Source organism: Giraffa tippelskirchi, chromosome 9 (genome assembly GCF_054371585.1).
Source record: "Giraffa tippelskirchi isolate mGirTip1 chromosome 9, T2T-mGirTip1v1.2.pri, whole genome shotgun sequence".
NCBI classification, from domain to species: domain Eukaryota; kingdom Metazoa; phylum Chordata; class Mammalia; order Artiodactyla; family Giraffidae; genus Giraffa; species Giraffa tippelskirchi.
In genome coordinates, this window is record NC_137283.1 from 147,352,029 (window position 1) to 147,374,250 (window position 22,222).

The window sequence follows — 22,222 nt, forward strand, 5'->3', positions numbered from 1 at the left end:
ATGTTATCTTTCATAACAAACGTATATCAATATATGCAGACTTGGAAATAACTATTTCTGCCCTCATGTAAAGAGATGGTATGAATGAGCCTAAGTGGAATTTAGAATTGTTTATAGTTTTTAGTTGAAATTTGCATACAGTGAAATACAGCAATATTAAATATACACTTCAGTGAGATGAATTTTGACAAGTGCACTCATCACGTAACCCATATCTCTGTCAATGTTTAGGTTATAGCCCGTTTCCATAAGCTTAGCAATTCCCCTAAACCTCTCCACAGTGGAGTCTGTCATCCCCACACCTCTCCCCCAAGCAAGTTTTGCCTGTCCTGGAATTTCATACAAATGAATCATACAAGATGTACTCTTCTATGCTCAACTTCTTTATTTCAGTATATTGTCTGTGTGAACTTCAATCACACGATGGTGTGCATTAATAGTTTATTACTTTTTACTGTTGAGTAGTAGTCCATGTGAGCTTCCCAGGTGGCTCGGTGGTAAAGAATCTGCCTTCCAAGCAGGAGAGATAGGTTTGATCCCTGAGTTGAGAAGATCCCCTGGAAAAGGAAATAGCAAGCCACTTCAGAATTCTTGCCTGGGAAATCCCATGGACAGAAGAGCCTGGTGGGCTACCGTTCAAAGGGTCGCAAAGAGTCTGACACAACTTCCTAACTAAACAACAACAAAGTAATAAACTACAGTCTGTTTATCCATTCATCAATTGACAGATGTTTATATCGTTTTCCATTTTCTGGCTGTGATGAATGAGGCTATAATAAATGTTCTTTTCCAAGTCTTTTTGCAAGCACATGTTTTCATTTCTCTTAGGTAAAATACTTGATAGTGAAATTATGGATCGTAAGGTAAAATCTAGACCCTTTTGAAAGGAAGAAAGCATCTGACCCCAACTTTCTTACTGTGCCTTATCAGATGTATGCTGCCCACCCTCAACAAGAAGACCCGAATAAACCCTACTGGATTCTGAGGCTGGTCACTGAACACAATGAAGCAGACTTTTTTGAAGTGAAAAAAGATACAGAACGAGCAGATGAAATCCGAGCCATGAAGCAAGCCTGGGAGATGACAGAGCCAGGAAGATCGATCAAGGTTATCTGAGTTTGAAAAATTGTCCTTTACCTTTCATTCCTGGGCATGGTTTGAAGGAAGAGCTATATTGGTGAAACCACATAGTCTTTACTTCAGGAAATATCTGAAATTTTGTCAGACATCAACTAACTAAATATTAAGACCACATTTGGACACATTGTGAAATGTTATTAATACTATCTGGATACCCAGATGACTTGTGAAAGCAAAGCACATTATGGTACCACTTATGGCCCAAACCTTAGGTCACCTTGTTCTTTCACATCATCTGGGATTAACACTCTGTGTCCTTAACACTGCCAACTAAAAAAGCATAAAAATGTCTAATACATGCTTTCAAGTACTCTGAACATGCCTTAGATGAACAGTAAGCATACACTGCCCTTGTGAAATACACATACTTCATGAATCCTCCTCTCTCTATTTTATATAAGAATCATTGCCATAGTGAAACATTGTTATTATATATGCTTCATATCCCCAACTCAGGGTTATTGAGGCAGACGAAAAAAATTAAGAAGCAACTGGATCTAAGCTGGCATGCCCAGTGTCAGTTTTAGGACTGCTTCTTCACTAGTTCTCACAAATCACTGTCAAAATCATGAATGGTTCAGAACTTTTTTCTTTGATGATTCGTAAGAGCTGGCCTGGACCAGACTGCCATATTCATTGACATTCCCCCTTGTCATGAGTACTGTTGAGATGGTGTTTCCTGGACTATGTGTTGATGCTGTCTGTCTTTTAGGCTGCCCAGGCTCGTCTCCATTATCTCAGCCAGTTCATTAGGAAAACGCCTGATGCTGAGTGTGTGCCTGTGTCTGAAAGCCAAATCAAAGCAGGGGAAGAAGGTCAGTGGGCCCTGTTCCAGCTGCCTCAAGCACGGAGCCATTACCTGTACTTCTTAATAGCTAGTCAACAAGTCATGGTTGCTAAAAAGAAAAAATTTAGAATCTATTTCCTTATAAGATTATGAAGTCATGGACTGTTCAATAAGAAAATAGGTTCTGAAGCATTTTCTTTTTACCAAGCAGATGTTCACTTTGTCCCCAAGTAGATGTGATTTTAACCACTTAAGAAAAGATGAAACCAGAAATAAGGGTGCAGTCTGGTTAGAAAGTAGCAGTATATGAACTTGAAGGTAGGGATACAACTATAAATCTGGCACTTTTCTAATCCCAATAACAATAAATAATAGCAATAAGAATCATAATAATGAAGTTAACTACTTTTATTGAGCGACTTGCTTGGGTCTGGGATTATGAAATACTAATCAGGTGTTGTTGTTTAGTTGCTAAGTCGTGTCCAACTCTTTGTGACTCCATGGACTGTAACCCACCAGGTTCCTCTGACCATAGGATTTTCCAGGCAAGAATACTGGAATGGGTTGCCATCTCCTTCTCCAGGGGATCTTCCCTACCCAGGGTCAAACATGCATCTCCTGCACTGGCTGACAGATTCTTTACCTCTATCTCATCTAATACTCACATCATCCCACTGATATATATAATATTATTTCCAACTTACTAGGACACAGACCCAGAGTAATTTTCTAAATTCACAAGCTACCAAGAAACAGAGCCAGCATGCATACAGTGCTGTTCATCACCCGAGAGTCTTCCCACAAATACTTATCAGCCTACATCTATCACCGCACTGAACTGTCCAGGGAGGCTAAAGACATTCACTTCACAAGTTGTGCTTTTCCACTTTCACATCTTCAGGAGTATAACTCAATAACTGTTATAAAAGTAATGTTCCATAACTTTTCATATGAAAAGTATAAGCAGTAAATTTCATCCTAATCCTGTTTTTCTGGGGTGGGCACAAAGTACTTTTGTTTATTGCCTGACTTTAACCTATGGCAACTATGAGGTAGACCTTACTATTTATTCCTATTTTATAGCATTTAAAGACAAAAACTCAGAGGGTCACCTTATTCTTCCTACATCATATATCTAAAAATTGACAAAAAATGAAATATTTCTAACTCTTAAAGTACTCACTCCTATAATAAGTAGAGTCTAATGTAATAGCTTTCTGGGTAGCTCAAACGGTAAAGAATCTTCCTGCAATGCAGGAGACCTGGGTTCAGTTCCTGGGTTGGGAAGATCCCCTGGAGAAGGGAATGGAAACCCACTCCAGTATTCTTGCCTAGAGAATCCCATGGACAGAGGAGCCTGGTGGGCTACAGTCCTTGGGGTCACAAAGAGTTGGACATGACTGAGTGACTAATACTTTCACTTTCCTTTCAATGTAATGTTAGGAATAAAAGGTGAATAGAATACAGTCCTTGTTCATTAAGCGCTAGATTTTATTATTAATTTTTTACATGTTATGTTAGGTTTATATAAAAGAAAATTTATTGCACTGAATACTTGTTAAAAATGACAAAGAAGATTTTATTCAAGACCGTTGTAGGAAGAGAGATTGAACTCAATTCTGAACACAAGAGAAATAAATGAAGATTTATAGCAATCAGGGAACTAATGAAAAAATACTTCTATGAATATGGTTAGGTATCAAGGGTCAGGGAAGAGAAATTTGATTAAATATCAAGTGAGAAGGATAAGAAGTTTAATTGGATATCAGTGGTGGGGAGCTTCTCAATAAACTAGTTTAGCTGGATTCTTTGCTAAAACTGGGATTCACCACCAGTTAAAGACAAAAGCTGAGTGGAGAACAGAGCTCAGAGAAGGCTGACCTTATCGTGTAGACTACAGTTAATAAAGACACATATTTTAATTGAACAGCTTGATGTATTTTCACATACACGTATACTCATGAGCCACTGTTCAGATCACGACAACACATCCCAGTAGTCCTCTTCATTCTCTTTCCCAGAATTTTCCTTCCTCAAAGAAACCATTCATCTGATCTCTATCACGATGAATTAATTTTTCCCATTCTTGAACTTCACATATTTATGTATTCTATATGTCTTGTTATTTTTGTGTGTGTGATTTCATAGAATGCAAGTTTTTTTAGTGCTGCATATGTTGTATTTAGTAGTAATATCTTCAAGTGCCGTAAAAGAGTCAGATAGAAAGAGTTGCATGAATTTTGATAACAAAGAGTCTATACCCATCAGGAAGCATGTTGTGGAAGAAGTGGCAAACAGGCAAGGGCGTGAAGGATCTAGCAAAGTCGACAAACAGTGAAAGTGGAGGATCTTCCCCAGCAGGGAAGGAAGAGCGTGAGCAGAGCTTACGGAGGGAAAATATCCGTAAGTATTGCCCTTATTGATAAGATAAATCCATATTTTGAAATAGAGATTCTGGAAAAGATATTATGTTAACATATATGATGGCTAGGGTTGAACACAGAAAAATATGTATATAGGATTCATAGGTCTTCATTTTAATTACTAGAGTGGTAATCTGCTCAAGGACCTGATTAATAAATGCTTTACCTAGAGATAAAAGTGAGAATTTCTTTTTGCAGTGATAGCATATACAATTGTCACTAAATATAGATTCTTTCTGTTTTATCTATAGTGTCCTACATCTTTTATAACAAATGTTAAATATTTGTGTTCCTCTATTCTAACACAAATTTTTCCACTATATATACAATATATTCCATTGTATTATATATAGATAGATAGATTGATTGATTATTTAGTTGCTAAGTCATGTTCAACTCTTTGCAACCTCATGGAATGCAGCATGCCAGGCTTCCCTGTCCTTCACCATCTCCTGGAGTTTGCTCAGACTCATGTCCATTGAGTCAATGATGCCATCCAACCATCTCATCCTCTGTTACCTCCTGCTCTCCTGCTCTCCTGCCCTCAATCTTTCCCAGCATCAGGGTCTTTTTCAATGAGTCAGCAGGTGGCCAAATATATGTGTGTGTGTGTGTGTGTGTGTACACACAACATATCTTATTTATCTGTTCATCAGCTGATGACACTCAGGTTGCTTCTATATTTTGACTATGGTAAATAGTGCTGCTATGGAACTTGTGCATTTGAGGTGCGTGTATCTTTTTTGAAATAGTGTTTTCATTTTCTTCAGCGATATACCCAAGAGTGGAATTCAGATATATACCCTGGAGTAGATCATACGGTAGCTCTATTTTTAGTGTTTTGAAGAGCCTCCAGACTGTTTTCCACAATGGCTGCACTAATTTACATCCTTACCAACAGTGTACAAGGATTCCCTTTTCTCCACACCCTTGCCAGTATTTGTTATTTATAGTGTCTTTGACAATAGTCATTCCAAAGGTGTGAAGTAATACCTCATTGTGGTTTTGATTGGCATTTCTCTGATGATTAGCATGTTGAGCATCTTTTAATGTGCTTATTTGTCATTTGTATGTCTTCTTTGGAAAAATGTATTTTCAGGTCTTCTGTCCATTTTTAATCAGATTGTTATTTTTTTGATATTGAGTTGTATGAGCTGTTTGTATATTTTAGATATTAACCTATTATGAGGGTATAGTTTTGGGTAATAAGGAGGGGTCACAAAACAGAGAGGACAGGTAAGAATGAGCAGAGATGAAAGATCTAGAGACAAAGCAGCTTGTCCTCAAGCAAAAAATTCTTCAAAGCACTCTTAAATATGTCTTACTATCATTTTATCTTAATATAAAATGATAAGTTTAATTATACACCATCAAAAAGAAATTTACTTACCCTCCCACCAAAAAGGGATGTGCTATTGTGTGGTTCTAGTATATAATATGGCACTGAAACTCTGCTGTATACCCAGATACTGCTGCTGTAGCAGCAATCCTGCTTGAGAATCACAGGGCCGGTTATTTAGCTGTTCTCTGGAATTTTGTGTGTTGCTCCCACCTCTGCTGTTGGTGCATCACAAATTGGCCCTCACTCCTGAACACACCTTACCCATAGGAGATTGTAGACCCTGTGACAGCTTTACATGCTCTGGGCTTTACATTTGCATACATATACACACATACATTGGAGAAGGAAATGGCAACCCACTCCAGCAGTCTTGCCTGGAGGATCCCACAGACATAGGAGCCTGGAGGGCTACAGTCCATGGGCTCGAAAGAGTCAGACATGACTTAGCGATTGAACAGCAGTATATGTGTGTGCCATGTTGCTTCAATTGTGTCCAACTCTTTGCAACCCTGTAGACTGTAGCCCGCCAGGCTCCTCTGTCCATGGGATCCTCCAGGCAAGAATACTGGAGTAGGTTGCCATGCCCTACTTGGGGGGATCTTCCCAACTCAGGGATCAAACCCACATCTCTTATGTTTCCTGCATTGGCAGGCAGGTTCTTTACCACTAGCACCACCTGGGAATCCCCAAATAGCAACATACATATACATATATGTACATTTATTTACTCATTTGTTTGTGACTCTTCAAATACTACCCTACTCTTGCTACTATCTTCATATATAAAAGGTAACTTAGAACAACTTCCTCCATAATGCCAGAGGACATGTAAACAATATCATTATTGATTTCACATCCAAGCATTTTTTTTTGTAACACCAAGCCATCATCAAGTTCGAGTTCAAACTTGGCTTTCAACTTCCCTATTATTTCTGGGGGCCTTGGAAAGTGCCTTTGTCTTTATTCCCAAACTTTTCTCCAGGCTTTACAATAAGTCAATGGATCTTCCCTGGTGGCTCAAGACGGTAAAGCATCTGCTTACAATGCAGGAGACCCGGGTTCAATCCCTGGGTCAGGAAGATCTCCTGGAGAAGGAAATGGCAACCCACTCCAGTAGTCTTTCCTGGAAAATCCCATGGACGGAGGAGCCTGGCAGGCTACAGTCCATGGGGTCGCAAAAAGTTGGACACAACTGAGCAACTTCACTCACTCATTCTTCACTATGCCTTTTAAATGGTTATTTTCTTACAATCTACAATGAAAAGTTTTCTGCTGGTTCTGTTGCAAACTGAAACTTTTATAGAATACAATAAAATGATCCAGTGATGAGTAATTGCTATAAAAATATTTCTAAATGTATACTCTCAGGACTCATCCCATAGAGTATCTGTTTGCAGACAGAAGATAGCACACATGTGCGCGTGCACGTGCATACACACACACACACACACACACACTTTGAGCTACACCGTTATGGAGGTCCAAGTCCATACTCTGCTTACACCTTATTCTGTGCACACATGCTCAGTCGCGTCCAACTCTTTTGTGACCCCATGGACTGTAGCCTGCCAGGTTCCTTTGTCCATGGGATTTTCCACCCAAGAATACTGGAGTGGGTTGCCATTTCCTTCTCCAGGGATCTTCCCAATGCAGGGATCAAACCCGTGTCTCCTACATCTCCTGCACTGCTAGGTGGATTCTTAACCACTGCGCCACCTGGGAAGCCCCTTATTCGGATACACTTTATTCTGACACAACAGTTTTACAGATGAACATGAAGATTAACCTTCTCGGCCGCTTTTACACCCTCTCTGTTAAAATATATATTATTTGGCGGCTCAGACAGTAAAGCAACTGCCTGCAATGCTGGAGACCCGGGTTCGATCCCTGGCTGGGGAAGAGCCCCTGGAGAAGGAAATGACAACCCACTCCAGTACTCTTACCTGGGAAATCCCTTGGACAGAGAAGCCTTGTAGGCTACAGTCCATGGAGTCGCAGAGAGTCGGATCTGACTTTACAGGCTCGGATATCAAAAGAACACAAACGTCTAATTAATCAAAAACATTTTCTTTCCAATCAGAGTCAGCAGAGTTGGTGTCTTATAGAAACAATTCAAGTTTGAATGCCAAAAGTAAATGCAACAAAAGTAGATATGTTCCTAAGAAAAACACTTGAACTTTAGAAATCTAAGATCACAGAGCAACCATAATGAAAAAATAAGTTATTAATCACTGGTTTCTAGAAGAGTCCTTCTAGAATTGTATATAAGATGCCAATATTTTAGGAATATTTTATTTAATGTTATAAAGTGAAAAACTTGACTGAATTTCTGTTTCAATGATGGAGCAAAGTTGGGGTTTGTAGTATGGTATTCTTTTTTCTCACTTGTCTCCTGCTGATAAAGGCATACTTTTGAAAAATGAAAAACTAATTTGATGATATTATTTTTTATGCTTATAAAATTTTGCATTAGATTATATTTATGAATGAATAATCCTTTTTAATAAGTTGTTATGAATTAATAACTTTACAATATTCCTGGAGACTTTTACAACCACATGTGAAAATCAAGATTAAATGGTCAGTGGGAGATTGGGATTTTTTGCATGGCACAGTGAAAACTTGACATAGCCTCTACCAAAAAGCAATGATAAAATGGAAAAGATTGATTAAGAAACATTTCAAAATTCCAAAGGTGTACAACTAAATAAAATACTTAATAAAAATAAAAACAAATTACCTTAATTGTATGATTTTCCTATCCTGTAAAAATAATCATGAACTTAGTGACTTAAAACAATGCAAACTTTCTGCAATTCTCAGTTCAGTTCAGTTCAGTGGCTCAGTCATGTCCAACTCTTTGCGACCCCATGGAATGCAGTACTCCAGGCCTCCATGTCCATCACCAACTCCTGGAGCCTACCCAAACTCATGTTCATTGAGTTGGTGATGCCATCTAACCATCTCATCCTCTGTCATCCCCTTCTCCTCCTGCCCTCAATCTTTCCCAGCATCAGGGTCTTTACAAATAAGTCATCTCTTCACATCTGGTGGCCAAAGATTTGAAATTTCAGCTTCAACATCAGTCCTTCCAATGAATACCCAGGACTGATCTCCTTTAGGATGGACTGGTTGGATCTCCTTGCAGTACAAGGGACTCTCAAGAGTCTTCTCCAACACCACAGTTCAAAAGTATCAGTTCCTTGGCGCTCAGCTTTCTATAGTCCAACTCTCACATCCATATGTGACTACTGGAAAAACCATAGCCTTGACTAGACAGACCTTTGTTGGCAAAGTAATGTCTCTTTAATATGTTGCCTAGATTGGCCATAACTTTCCTTCTAAGGAGTAAGCATCTTTTCATTTCATGGTTGCAATCACCATCTGCAGTGATTTTGAAGGCCCTCCACAAAAAAAATAAAGTCAGCCACTGTTTCCACTGTTTCCCCATCTATTTGCCACGAAGTGATGGGACTGGACGCCATGATCTTAGTTTTCTGAATGTTGAGTTTTAAGCCAATTTTTTCACTCTCTTCTTTCACTTTCATCAAGAGGCTATTTAGTTCTTCTTCACTTTCTGCCATAAGGGTGGTGTCATCTGCATGTCTGAGGTTATTGATATTTCTCCCAGCAATCTTGATTCCAGTTTGTGCTTCATCCAACAAAGCATTTCTCATGATGTACTCTGCATATAAGTTAAATAAGCAGGGTGACAATAGACAGCCTTGACATACTCCTTTTCCTATTGGAACCAGTCTGTTGTTCCATGTCCAGTTCTAACTGTTGCTTCCTGACCTGCATACAGGTTTCTCAAGAGGCAGGTCAGATGGTCTGGTATTTGCATCTCTTGGAGAATGTTCCACAGTTTATTGTGATCCACACAGTCAAAGGCTTTGGCGTAGTCAATAAAGCAGAAATAGATGTTTTTCTGGAACTGTCTTGCTTTTTCGATGATCCAGCAGATGTTGGCAATTTGATCTCTGGTTCCTCTGCCTTTTCTAAATCCAGCTTGAACATCTGGAAGTTCATGGTTCACGTATTGCTGAAGCCTGGCTTGGAGAATTTTGAGCATTACTTTATTAGTGTATGAGATGAGTGCAATTGTGTGGTAGTTTGATCATTCTTTGGCATTGCCTTTCTTTGTGATTGGAATGAAAACTGACCTTTTCCAGTCCTGTGGCCACTGCTGAGTTTTCCAAATCTGCTGACATATTGAGTGTGGCATTTTCACAGCATCATCTTTCAGGATTTGAAATAGCTCAACTGGGATTCCATCACCTCCACTAGCTTTGTTCGTAGTGATTCTTCTGAAGGCCCACTTGACTTCACATTCCAGGATGTCACACCATCGTGATTAACTGGGTCGTGAAGATCTTTTTTGTACAGTTCTTCTGTGTATTCTTGCCACCTCTTCTTAACGTCTTCTGCTTCTGTCAGGTCCATACCACTTCTGTCCTTTATTGAGCCTATCTTTGCATGAAATGTTCCTTGGTATCTCTAATTTTCTTGAAGAGATCTCTAATCTTTCCCATTGTATTGTTTTCCTCTATTTCTTTGCATTGATCACAGAGGAAGGCTTTCTTATCTCTCCTTGCTATTCTTTGAAACTCTGCATTCAAATGGGAATATCTTTCCTTTTCTCCTTTGTTTTTTACTTCTCTTCTTTTCACAGCTAGTTGTAAGGACTCCTCAGACAGCCTTTTTGCTTTTTTGCATTTCTTTTTCTTGGGGATGGTCTTGATCCCTGTCTCCTGTACAATGTCATGAACCTCTGTCCATAGTTCATCAGGCACTCTGTCTATCAGATCTAGTCCCTTAAGTCTATTTCTCATTTCCACTGTATAGTCATAAGGGATTTGATTTAGGTCATATCTGAATGGTTTAGCGGTTTTCCCCACTTTCTTCAATTTAAGTCTGAATTTTGCAATGAGGAGTTCATGATCTGAGCCACAGACAGCTCCCAGTTTTGTTTTTGCTGACTGTATAGAGCTTCTCCATTGCTGGCTGCAAAGAATATAATCAATCTGATTTCAGTATTGACCATCTGGTTATGTCCATGTGTAGAGTCTTCTCTTGTGTTGTTGGAAGAGAGTGTTGGCTATGACCAGTGCATTCTCTTGGCAAAACTCTAGTGGCCTTTGCCCTGCTTCTTTCTGTACTCAAGGCCAAATTTGCCTGTTACTCCCGGTGTTTCTTGACTTCCTACTTTTGCATTCTAGTCCCCTATAATGAAAAGGACATCTATTTGGGGTGTTAGTTCTAGAAGGTCTTGTAGGTCTTCACAGAACCATTCAACTTCAGCTTCTTCAGTATTACTGGTAGGGGCATAGACTTGGATTACTGTGATATTGAATGGTTTGCCTTGGAAATGAACAGAGATCATTCTGTCATTTTTGAGATTGCATCCAAGTACTGAATTTTGGACTCTTTTGTTGACTATGGCTATTCCATTTCTTCTAAGGGATTCTTGCCCACAGTAGTCAATATAATGGTCATCTGAGTTAAATTCACCCATTCCAGTCCATTTTAGTTCTCTGATTCCTAAAATGTCAGTGTTCACTCTTGCCATCTCCTATTTGACCAGTTCCAATTTGCCTTGATTCATGGACCTAACATTCCAGGTTCCTATGCAATATTGCTCTTTATAGCATCGGACTTTACTTCCATCACCAGTCACATCCACAATTGGGTGTTGTTTTTGCTTTGGCTCCGTCTCTTCATTCTTTCTGGAGTTATTTCTCTACTGATCTCCAGCAGCATGTTGGGCACCTACTGACCTGGGGAGTTCATCTTTCAGTGTCATATCTTTTTGCCTTTTCATACTGTTCATGGGATTCTCAAGGCAAGAATCCTGTAGTAGTTTGCCATGCCCTTCTCCAGTGGACCACATTCTGTCAGAACTCTCCACCATGACCTGTCCGTCTTGGGTGCCCTACATGACATGGCTAATAGTTTCACTGAGTTAGACAAGGCTGTGGTCTATGTGATCTGATTGGTTAGTTTTCTGTGATTGTGGTTTTCAGTCTGTCTGCCCTCTGATGGAGAAGGATAAGAGGCTTATGGAAGCTTTCTGATGGGGGCCATACTCTAAATCTTTAACCCAATTTTCTGTTGATGGGTGGGGTTTCCTCCCTGTTTGACCTGAGACAAAGCTATGGTGGGGGTAATGAAGATAATGGTGACCTCCTTCAAAAGGTCCCATGCACGCAGTGCCACACTCAATGCCCCCGAGCCTGCAGCAGGCCACTGCCAGCTCATGTCTCTGCCGGAGACCCCTGGACACTCACAGGCAAGTCTGGGCCAGTCTCCTGTGGGGTCAGTGCTCCTTTCTCCTGGGTCCTGACGCATGCAGGGTTTTGTTTGTGGCCTCCAATAGTCTGTTTCCCCAGTTCTCTGTAAGTTCTGTAATCAAATCCCACTGGCCTCCAAAATCAAATTCCCTGGGGGTTCTCAGTTCCTTTGCCAGATCCCTAGTTTGGGGAATCTGTTGTGGGCCCTAGAACTTTCTTAACAATGCGAGAATTTCTCTGATATAATTGTTCTGCAGTTTGTGGGTTGTCTGCTCAGCAGCTCTATGGTGGAGTTAATGGCGACCTCCTCCAAGCGGGCTTATGCCACAGGCTGTGTGACCAGGTAGCTGCACCCAGAGCCCCTGCCCCTTTGATAGGCCACTGCTGACCTGTACCTATGCAGGGGACTCAAACTCAGGTCTAGCTCAGTCTCTTTGGGGTCTCGGGATCCTGGTGCGCACAAGGTTTTGTTTGAGCCCTCTGGCGTCTCTGGTGGGTATGGGGTTTGATTCTAAACATGATTTTGCCCCTTCTACCAACTCGCTGGGGCTTCTCCTTTGCCTTTAGACCTGAGATATCTTTTTTTGGGGTGGGATAGAAGGTGGGAATTCTTTGGGCTAGAAGACTCAATATACTAAGATAGCTGCTGCTGCTGCTGCTAAGTCGCAAGAGTACTGGAGTGGGGTGCCATTGCCTTCTCCTACTAAGATAGCAATTCTCCCTAAATTGACCCATAAATTCAGTGTAATTTCTTTTTTGGGGGGTAGGGGTAGCTATCCTTGTACTTGATCTATCTGCTCAAGCTATACTAAGCACTATGAGGGTGGAATATAAAAATATTTTTAAATGATAGCCAGGAAACAGAAACAACTGAAATGTCCAATGACAGATGAATGAATAAAGATGATGTGGTATATATATATACATATATACAATGGAATATTACTCATCCATAAAAGGAACATAATTAGGCCATTTGCAGAGATGTGGATGGACCTAGAGTCTGTCATATAGAGTGAAGTAAGTCAGAAAGAGAAAAACAAATATCATTTATTAATGCATATACACGGAATCTAGAAAAATGGTACAGATGAACCTATTTCCAGAGCAGAAATAAAGATGCAGACATAGAGAATGGACATGTGGACACAGATGGGTAAGGGGAGGGTGGAATGAATTGGGAGATTAGGATTGACATATATCCACTACCATGTGTAAAATAGGCAGTTAGTGGCAACCTGATGTATAGCACAGGGGGCTTAGCTTGGTGCTCTGTGATAATCTAGAGGGGTGGGATGGAGGGTGAGAGGGAGGTACAGGAGGAAGAGAATACCTATATAAATATTATAAACATATAGCTGATTCACTTTGTTGTACAGCAGAAACTAACACAACATTGTAAAGCAATTATTCTCAAAGAAAAACAAAAAAGACCCAGTATCTTTTAGTCCAGTAGATTAGGTAATGTATAACAAGTGAACACTGAAAATCAAAAGTAACTTTTTTTGAACCCCCACAGACTCATATGAACCCACAAGAATAGATTCAAGAAAAAAACTTTAGAGACTAAGATATTAACCATTCAGCCTTTCCAGACCATTTAATCTCTTTTAAAAAAATACTGAAGTGTAATTTACATACCTTCAAATTACCAATTTTGAAGGTATAATTCAATACTTTTTAGTAGTTTACAGAGTTGTGCCACCAGTAGCAAAATATTGTTTCAAAATATTCCTTTTATCCAAATAAATTCTTTTGTGCCCTCTCAACGTCACTCTGCATTCCCACCACCAGCCTCAGTCTTTTTGTCTATATAGATTTGCCATTCCTGGATATTTTATACAAATAGGGATCAAAAATTATGGTTAAATTTTTAAAAAGCTGTCAAGTCATAATGTTTTGATTATTGTTAGCTTCACAATAAATTCTGAAATCATGAAGTTGAAATCCTTCCCCTTAATCTTTATCAAAATTATTTTGGTTATTATTGGTATTTCCATTTTCATATAAGTTTTGAGGTCTGCTTGTCATCTTTTGTAAAATATCTACTAAGATTTTGATAGAAATTACACTGAATTTATGGGTCAATTTAAGGAGAAGTGCTCTCTTAGTATATTGAGACTTATAGCCCAAAGCATTCCCACTCATCCAAAGAAGTGAATCAGCTATATGTTTATAATATTTATATATGTATTCTCTCCCTCCTGTACCTCCCTCCCACCCTCCATCCCACCCCTCTAGATTATCACAGAGCACCAAGCTAAGCCCCCTGTGCTATACATCAGGTTGCCACTAACTGCCTATTTTACACATGGTAGTGGATATATGTCAATCCTAATCTCCCAATTCATTCCACCCTCCCCTTACCCATCTGTGTCCACATGTCCATTCTCTATGTCTGCATCTTTATTTCTGCTCTGGAAATAGGTTCATCTGTACCATTTTTCTAGATTCTGTGTATATGCATTAATAAATGATATTTTTCTCTTTCTGACTTACTTCACTCTATATGACAGACTCTAGGTCCATCCACATCTCTGCAAATGAACCAATTATGTTCCTTTTATGGCTGAGTAATATTCCATTGTATATATATATATATACATATATATATATATATACCACATCATCTTTATTCATTCATCTGTCATTGGACATTTCAGTTGTTTCAGTTTCCTGGCTACTGTCTTAAAAACATTTTTATATTCCACCCCTATAATGCTTAGTATAGCTTGCAAGGATAGATCAAACTCTTTAAATATTAGATTATTTAACTTTCTTATAATGAAATTTTGTAACATAGTATGGCTTTCTTTGATCTCTGCTTTCATTTAATTAAAATAGAGTGATTTTGTAACTCTTTTTATAGAGCATATTCACTTTTTTCTACATTAATTTTGTTATCACCATTTAACTACAAGTATAGTAACACCAGCTAGAGGATAAGCATAAAGCATAATTATATTTCAATAAATCATTAAATCACATTAAACGTGGCAAGCCCAACATATTTCAATTTAAATAAGATATACTTTATTTACTTAGTCATTGTTGATTCCTTCTTGAAAGCCTAGGACTTTTTTTTTTTTTAAATAGGGCCTCGTTCACGATCCCCAACAATTTTGGAAATGTCTCCACAGCTTATTCGAAAGAAATTAGAATGTGTAGATGTAAATCAATATATACGGTAAGTTTTAATAACATGATTAACGTAGACATCTGTGGTCATAGAATTTTGAACATATTGTCAATTGGCAGTTGCTAAACAACTGAAAATTTGAAATTAAATGCTTAATATATTTTCAGTGCATTCAAATTTTTTGAAATATATAGCTTATATGTTAAATTTAGCAAATGTTTTATTAAGTCAGTTATAGAAGCACTTAAATATTTTCTGTAAGGACTTAATTTGTAGCCTGGTTAAGGTGAGTTGAGCTATGGAAAAACCCCATCATACATGCTGCTGTTATTCAATTAGATTGAATTTTCTTAGGAACCAAACAATAGGATTAATAGAGGTAATTATACAAGCACAATTATAAGTTTTATGAAGTACATTTCTAAACACTTTCAAAGCTAGCTTATAAATTAAAAAGAACAAACCTACAAAATATTCTCATAGTTTCAAATACCAATTCCACAAACACCTCTTCAAATAGTACATCTAATGTATTTTTCTAAAATGATTTTCTAAAATGTTAGTGATTTAATAAATGGAGCCGAGTCCATGTAAAAATAGTGGTTTATTCTTTCTGTTTCTTATATTTGATTTGATTCAGATCACTACTCTGTTGATAAGATTTTAAATTATTTTAGTGCTGAAGGTCATTTCAGAGTTATCAAATGACTTATGTTTCTCTTTTGATGTTTTTATATCAAGAAAAACAAATATTGAGCCTCTGCTGCAAACAGATGAGCTAAATCAGCAACAGGCAATGCAAAAGGCAGAGGAGGTCCACCAGTTTCGACAGTATCGGAACAGACTCCTTAGCATTCGTGATATCAAGCAAGAAGAAAGGGTTAAAGTGAAAGAAAAAGTGCTGGAAATGTATGGAGAAATGCGGGTGAGTGTACAAGGGCATACACTTGGATCACAGTTGATAGATTCTTTTGTAATATTAAAAAGATATCAGAGACTCACATTTTAACTAGGTAGAAAGAAGTCTTGAAAATCTTTCATTCCGAACTTCTCAGAAAATTGGCAAATTAATTATACATCTAATTTACTCACTCCCTGAAATCCCTTTTAAATACAGTACTAGAAATTTACTCACAAAATGGGAAGAATGGGAGAGGACACAATAGCAAAACATCTGTGAATTTGGAAAGCAGCTGGAGGAAGATGGCCTTAACAGATTTGAGGCAGCCAAATCCTAAGCCAGCAGTACAAAAACTCTTAAGAGTGAACCTAGAGCCTGTCATACAGAGTGAAGGAGGTCAGAAAGAGAAAGATGAGTATCATATAGTAACACATATATATCTGGAATCTAGAAAAATGGTATCAGTGAACATATTTGCAGGGAAGGAACGCAGACGCAGATACAGAGAATGGACTTGTGGACACGTTGGGGGAAGGAGAGAGTGGGAGGAATGGAGAAAGTAATGTCAACATATATACACTGCTGCTGTTGCTGCTAAGTCGAGTCCAACTCTGTGCGATCCCATAGACAGCAGCCCACCAGGCTCCTCTGTCCCTGGGATTCTCCAGACAAGAATACTGGAGTGGGTTGCCATTTCCTTCTCCAATGCATGCATGCATGCTAAGTTGCTTCAGCCATGTCTGACTCTGTGCGACCCCATGGACAGCAGCCCACCAGGCTCGTCTGTCCACGGGATTTCCCAGGCAAGAATACTGGAGTGTGTTGCCACTTCCTTCTCCTGCCATGCGTAAAATAGATAGCTGGTGAGAAGTTGCTCTGTAACACAGGGAGCCCAGCCTGGCGGTTTGTGACGACCTAGAGGAGCAGGATGAGGGGAGGGGAGTGGAAGAAGACTCAGAAGGGAGGAGGTATATGTATAATTATGGTTGATTTGTGTTGTAAGGCAGAAACCAACACAACATTATCAAGTAATTTTCCTCCAATTAAAAAATAAATTAAAAGAAAAAACAAACAACAGCAACAAAAAAAGTGTCAACCCAATTTGCTCCACAGAATCTCTCAAAAGCTCAGAAAGTGGTGGCACCATCCACCTTAAGAAGTGAAGGTAAAGAGAGAGGAAGAAGAGGAGTGGTATTATTTGGAAGTTCCCCAAGTACAGCTCAGACATTTTGTTAGGGCTAGAGTATGTGTGGGGAACTAGTCATCTACTGAGCACAGTTACTGTGAGAAACACGCCGGGCTGAATATTTTATACAGATTATATCTGAACTCATTTAAAGCAGGTAGTTGCTTTGTCAAAATCTGTCTCTTCCTTTCTTCACCTTTCTCTTTATTTTTCTCCAACTCATGCTTTTATTTACCATTGTGTAAAACCTCACGTGCCCTTTGTTATCTCATGTTTTATTCATTAGTGAACATTTGAGATCATACCCTAACTTTCATCTTCCTTCAGTAATTTCCTACATGACTCTATTGGCATGAGGAAAGGGAGTGTAGTTTGTTTTTTCTGGAAACTTAATAAGGCTCTACCCGTGGATCTTAGGTACTTGGGTGCTGTTTTTGTTTTTGTCGTTTCCTTTCGGAATAGGACTCCTTAGACGAAGCCCGGCAGAAGATCTTTAACATCCGGGAAGAATATAGGAACAAATTACTGGAAGCTGAGCGCCTAAGGCTGGAGGCTCGGGCTGCAGAGGAAGCCGCAAACCGAGTGGAGCCGGAAAAGAAGGTCCCAGCTCCCGACACACACAAAAAAAAGAAAGAGAAGAAAAAGTGACCAGGACATGCCCAACACCACCTTTCTTCCGGAGAAGAAAAACCTATTTTTCATTATCTTTAACTTTGCCGGTTGATAAAAATAAGAGGTTAGGTCAAATGAAAAGTAATTTTCCCACCTTAGAAGTAGTTTCCGTGTTTTGATGTTAATTTGTTGGTTTTTCCCAGAAAGCTACTATTTGAGTTTAAAATTTTCTAATTTCAATAAAAAATAGTCTCAAAATATTTGGAATGTAATAAAGTGTTATGTGTCTCACTCTGAATTGCTTCATTCTGAGTTAGTTCTAGAATAGGCTCGTAATCCCTTTGAAAAATTCAACAGTGAGAAAAATGGCTGTTGTTTTTCTGTAACTTTAAAGACTTTCAAATAGAATATTTTTTTAAAATATGCTTTGAAATCACTGAATAGGATAGAGATGACACTATATGAGTCTAGATGCAAGCATGAAAAAGCACACTCAAAAAAGGAAGAAAGAAAGAAACTCACCAAATAAATGAAACTTCAAAAGAAACTGTTTTAATAAAACTATTTGCTTCAGACTTGTACCTTTTTAAAAATCTTTCAAAGCAGAACGTCAACAAACCTCCTTCATTGGACAAGAACACTTGTGGGTTAAGCACACACTCAAACTGTTAAGGGTTTGGACACTTAATGAGTCAGAGGAACCCAGGCATAGAGAATGTGATCACACACATCTCTTGTTCTGTGTACCAGCATTGCAGAGTTTGTAACACAGAACATGTTCTTGTATGCTAGTTTCCAAAAAACAGTGAATGCCTTAACTGAGACACATCATACAAACTGACTTTCCCGAATACACATTTCCAGTTCATGACTTTCTGTGATGAAAACTCCCACAGTATTTTTGAACCAGTCAAAACTGTTCCACTTCAGCGCCTGTCTGCTCAATTGCTCAGTCGTTTCCAACTCTTTGCGGTCCCATGGACAGTAGCTCGCCAGGCTCCTCTGTCCATGGGATTTCCCAGGCAAGAATACTGGAGTGGGTTGCATTTCCTTCTCCAGGGGATCTTCCTGACCTAGGGATTGAACCTGGGTCTCCTGCATTACGGGCAGGTTCTTTACTTCTGAGCCACCAAGGAAGCCCTTCCACCTCAACAGATGGTTTTATTTTTTCATTTAAGTATTATTAAAAATGTAATTCTTTATATATATATGTATATGTATACAGAATACATATAATTCCATATACAAGTAATTCTTTATACAAATATATTGTAAATTTACTTAATTAAGTATGCAAATACATGCATGTTTTCTCTATTACACTTTGCCTACCCTTCCATTTACAGCCCTATGATCTACCAATCTTCCCTCCCAAATAATCCATGGGAACAATCTAGTGTGGATATTACCATATTTTTGACTTATCTCCTATAATTATACATCAATATTTTATGTTATATCGTGGCTTGTTTTATAAATTGACATTTTATTATACATTAAAAAATCTTGATTTTTCTCACCATATAATAAAAAATCTAGTCAAAAGTAATGTATTATTTTTTAATTGCTGTGCAATATTCCATAGTATGGCCTTCCCTGGTGACTCAGACCATAAAGAATCCACCTGCAATGCAGGAGATCTGGGTTCGATCCCTGGGTTGGGAAGATCGCTTGGAGGAGGACATGGCAACCCACTCCAGTACTCTTGCCTGGAAAATCCCATGGACAGAGGAGCCTGGGAGGCTGCAGTCCATGGGGTCGCTAGGAGTCCGACACAACTGAGCAACTTCCCTTTCACTTTTCACTTTCATGCATTGGAGAAGGAAATGGCAACCCACTCCAGTGTTCTTGCCTGGAGAATCTCAGAGACGGGGGAGCCTGGTGGGCTGCCGTCTATGGGGTTGCACAGAGTCAGACAGGAGTGAAGTGACTTAGCAGCAGTAGCAGCAGCAGTTTCCTACACTCTGCCTCTTTACAACCTACCCACCCCCCACCAAGTACTTCAAGGTCAACAAACTCCTCCTTTCTCAGGGTCTCTTGTAAAAGCAGAAAAGACAGCTTTTGTTTTCCTCTTCAGCAGGCATAGGCCTGCCTCTGAGTCTATAGTTATTACCCTCAAGGTTCAACTCTGAGTCAATGGTTATAATCCCCAGGGTGCAATTCAGGTGATAATGAAACATCATTACAAAAGCAAATGCTCAGGGCTGGGGCAATGGGATGACCCAGAGGGATGGGATGGGGAGGGAGGTGGGAAGGGGGGTCCAGGAAGGGAAACACATGTAAACCCATTGCTGATTCATGTCAATGTATGGCAAAAACTACTACAATATTGTAAAGTAATTAGCCCCCAACTAAAATAAATAAATTTATAAAAAAAAAAATGTAAAAATTAAAAAAAAAATAAATAAATAAATAAACTAGAATCCATGTCTCCTAACTACAAAAAAAAAAAAGCAATTTAACTCCTCAGTGACTCCGACACCTCCACTGAAAAATAAAATTGTAATTTTTCCATTTGCAAAATCAAAGTGTCAACTAAAGTGTTTTTTGAAATGTAACAAAAGATAGCCTTCATTTAAGTGGATCAGAAAATTGCTAACTTCAAAAAACTTTTAACTGGCTTCTAGAAATCAAGTTTCCAAAACAATAAAACATTGATCTCTAGTCTCAAGCTCCCTGTTAATATAAACTATTTGCACATATAAGATATATTCTGCATGTGAAATGCTGCATATATTTTGATATGGTAACTGATACTTACCTTGCGTCTTTTCATTCAAAAGAAATCCTTGCCTCCACTGACTCTTGAAAAAGGAAAAAGAGGGGGAGATGTGGCAGGAAAAGCCAGGCAGTAATGAACTTTACCTCAAAGGAGAAACATTGTGATACCACACTTAACCCCTAGCTTGGACCATATCCTGGGTGTGATTATTTATACCAGCCTAATGAAAAACTTCAAAGACCTTTACAGAACATTTCTGAAATTAACATCATGAAAGAACTTTATTTCAAAAAGGTTATTATAATATTTTTTTGTCTGTGGTGGTTGTGTGGTTTAGTCGCTACATCATGTCTGACTCTTGCTACCCCATGACCTGTAGCCCACCAGGCTCCTCTGTCCATGGGATTCTCCAGGCAAGAATACTGGAATGGGTTGCCATTCCCTTCTCCAAGGGATCTTCCCGACCCAGGGATCGGACCCAGGTCTCCCACATTACAGACTAATTCTTTACCGATTGAGCCTCCATTCACTGTATTTTTTGTCTACTCAATTATAAAACAGATTTTATTCATCTTAATTTAGATAAAATAGTTTCTAACCACAGGTGTGTTTTCTTGTAAGAGCTTCATTACATATTGAAGGTTTTACAAGTGCCTGGAACTTAAGGCTAATATCTTGGTTTTTGGTATGAGCACAGATGGCAGCATCACCACATGAGTGGTATTTGTTTTGAAATGAACCAGTATAATCACTCTACTATATATATCTATGGTATGTGTGTGTGTATATATATATATATACACATAGATACATATATTCAACCTGTAACTTGAAACAATTCTAACTTTATTCAAATAAGCTCAACACTTCTAATACACTTTGTAAATTATAAAAATTCACTAACCTGTAAATCACTTTCCTATCTGGTATATAATATAATGATCATCTTTATTTTCAATGTTTATCAAACTATTGATTCAGAATCACCAATTCAGATAGCATATGGTTGTCTCTTTCTTTCACTGTAGGTGGTTGATATATTTAGACACAAAAGAACTCATAAAAAATGATGTTTGCTTTAGTGAAAACTATGTCAAATTAATGTAAGTAAGTGTTAGTCGCTCAGTTGTGTCCTACTCTTTGTGTTCCTTGGACTGTAGCCTGACAGGCTACTCTGGCCATTGTATTCTCCAAGCAAGAATACTGGACTGGGTTTCCATTCCCTTCTCTAGGTTATCTTCCAGACACAGGGAATGAACCCAAATCTCTCACACTGCAGGCAGATTCTTTACCGCCTGAGCCACAGGAAAGGGGATCTTCCTAGTCCAGGGGTCAAACTCAGTTCTCCCGCATTGCAGGTGGATTCTTGACCAATTGAGCCACCAGGGAAGCCCTCAAATTAATATGTTACATAGTAAAGACTTCCCTGGTGGTCCAGGACTTCCCTGATGGTCCAGTGGCTAAGACTCTGAATTCCTAGTGCAGAAGGACCGGATTCCATCCCTGGTCAGGGAACTAGATCCTGGATACTGCAATTAAAGACCCACAGACAAATAAATAAATATTTATGGCCTTCCCTGATAGCTCAGTTGGTAGAGAATCTGCCTGCAATGCAGGAGACCACAGTTCGATTCCTGGGTTGGGAAAGATCCTCTAGAGAAGGGATAGGCTACCCACTCC

General features: G+C 38.8%; 1 protein-coding gene and 1 long non-coding RNA gene across 9 annotated transcripts in view; one reads left to right on the forward strand and one right to left on the reverse strand.

Annotated features, from left to right (window-relative positions):
* The window catches only part of ADGB (androglobin), a 176,823-nt gene that overhangs the window by 144,482 nt on the left and 10,119 nt on the right, over positions 1-22,222 (forward strand). For 6 of the 8 annotated variants that reach the window (XM_081529898.1, XM_081529897.1, XM_081529901.1 and 3 more), the window contains 6 exons: positions 931-1,107; positions 1,853-1,955; positions 4,196-4,330; positions 15,079-15,169; positions 15,863-16,046; positions 17,671-18,115. In XM_081529898.1, coding sequence (XP_081386024.1) covers positions 931-1,107; positions 1,853-1,955; positions 4,196-4,330; positions 15,079-15,169; positions 15,863-16,046; positions 17,671-17,856 — 876 coding nt within the window. In that variant the 3' untranslated portion in view covers positions 17,857-18,115. Of the gene's footprint in view, positions 1-930; positions 1,108-1,852; positions 1,956-4,195; positions 4,331-15,078; positions 15,170-15,862; positions 16,047-17,670; positions 18,116-22,222 lie in introns of those variants that run through there. The other 2 variants (XM_081529900.1, XM_081529904.1) reach the window with 1 other exon arrangement.
* LOC145521378 (uncharacterized) overlaps positions 365-22,222 on the reverse strand; it is a 49,384-nt gene continuing 27,526 nt past the window's right edge. Inside the window, exon 7 of the long non-coding RNA XR_014065354.1 lies at positions 365-557. This is a non-coding gene — a long non-coding RNA (uncharacterized LOC145521378). The remainder of the gene's footprint in view (positions 558-22,222) is intronic.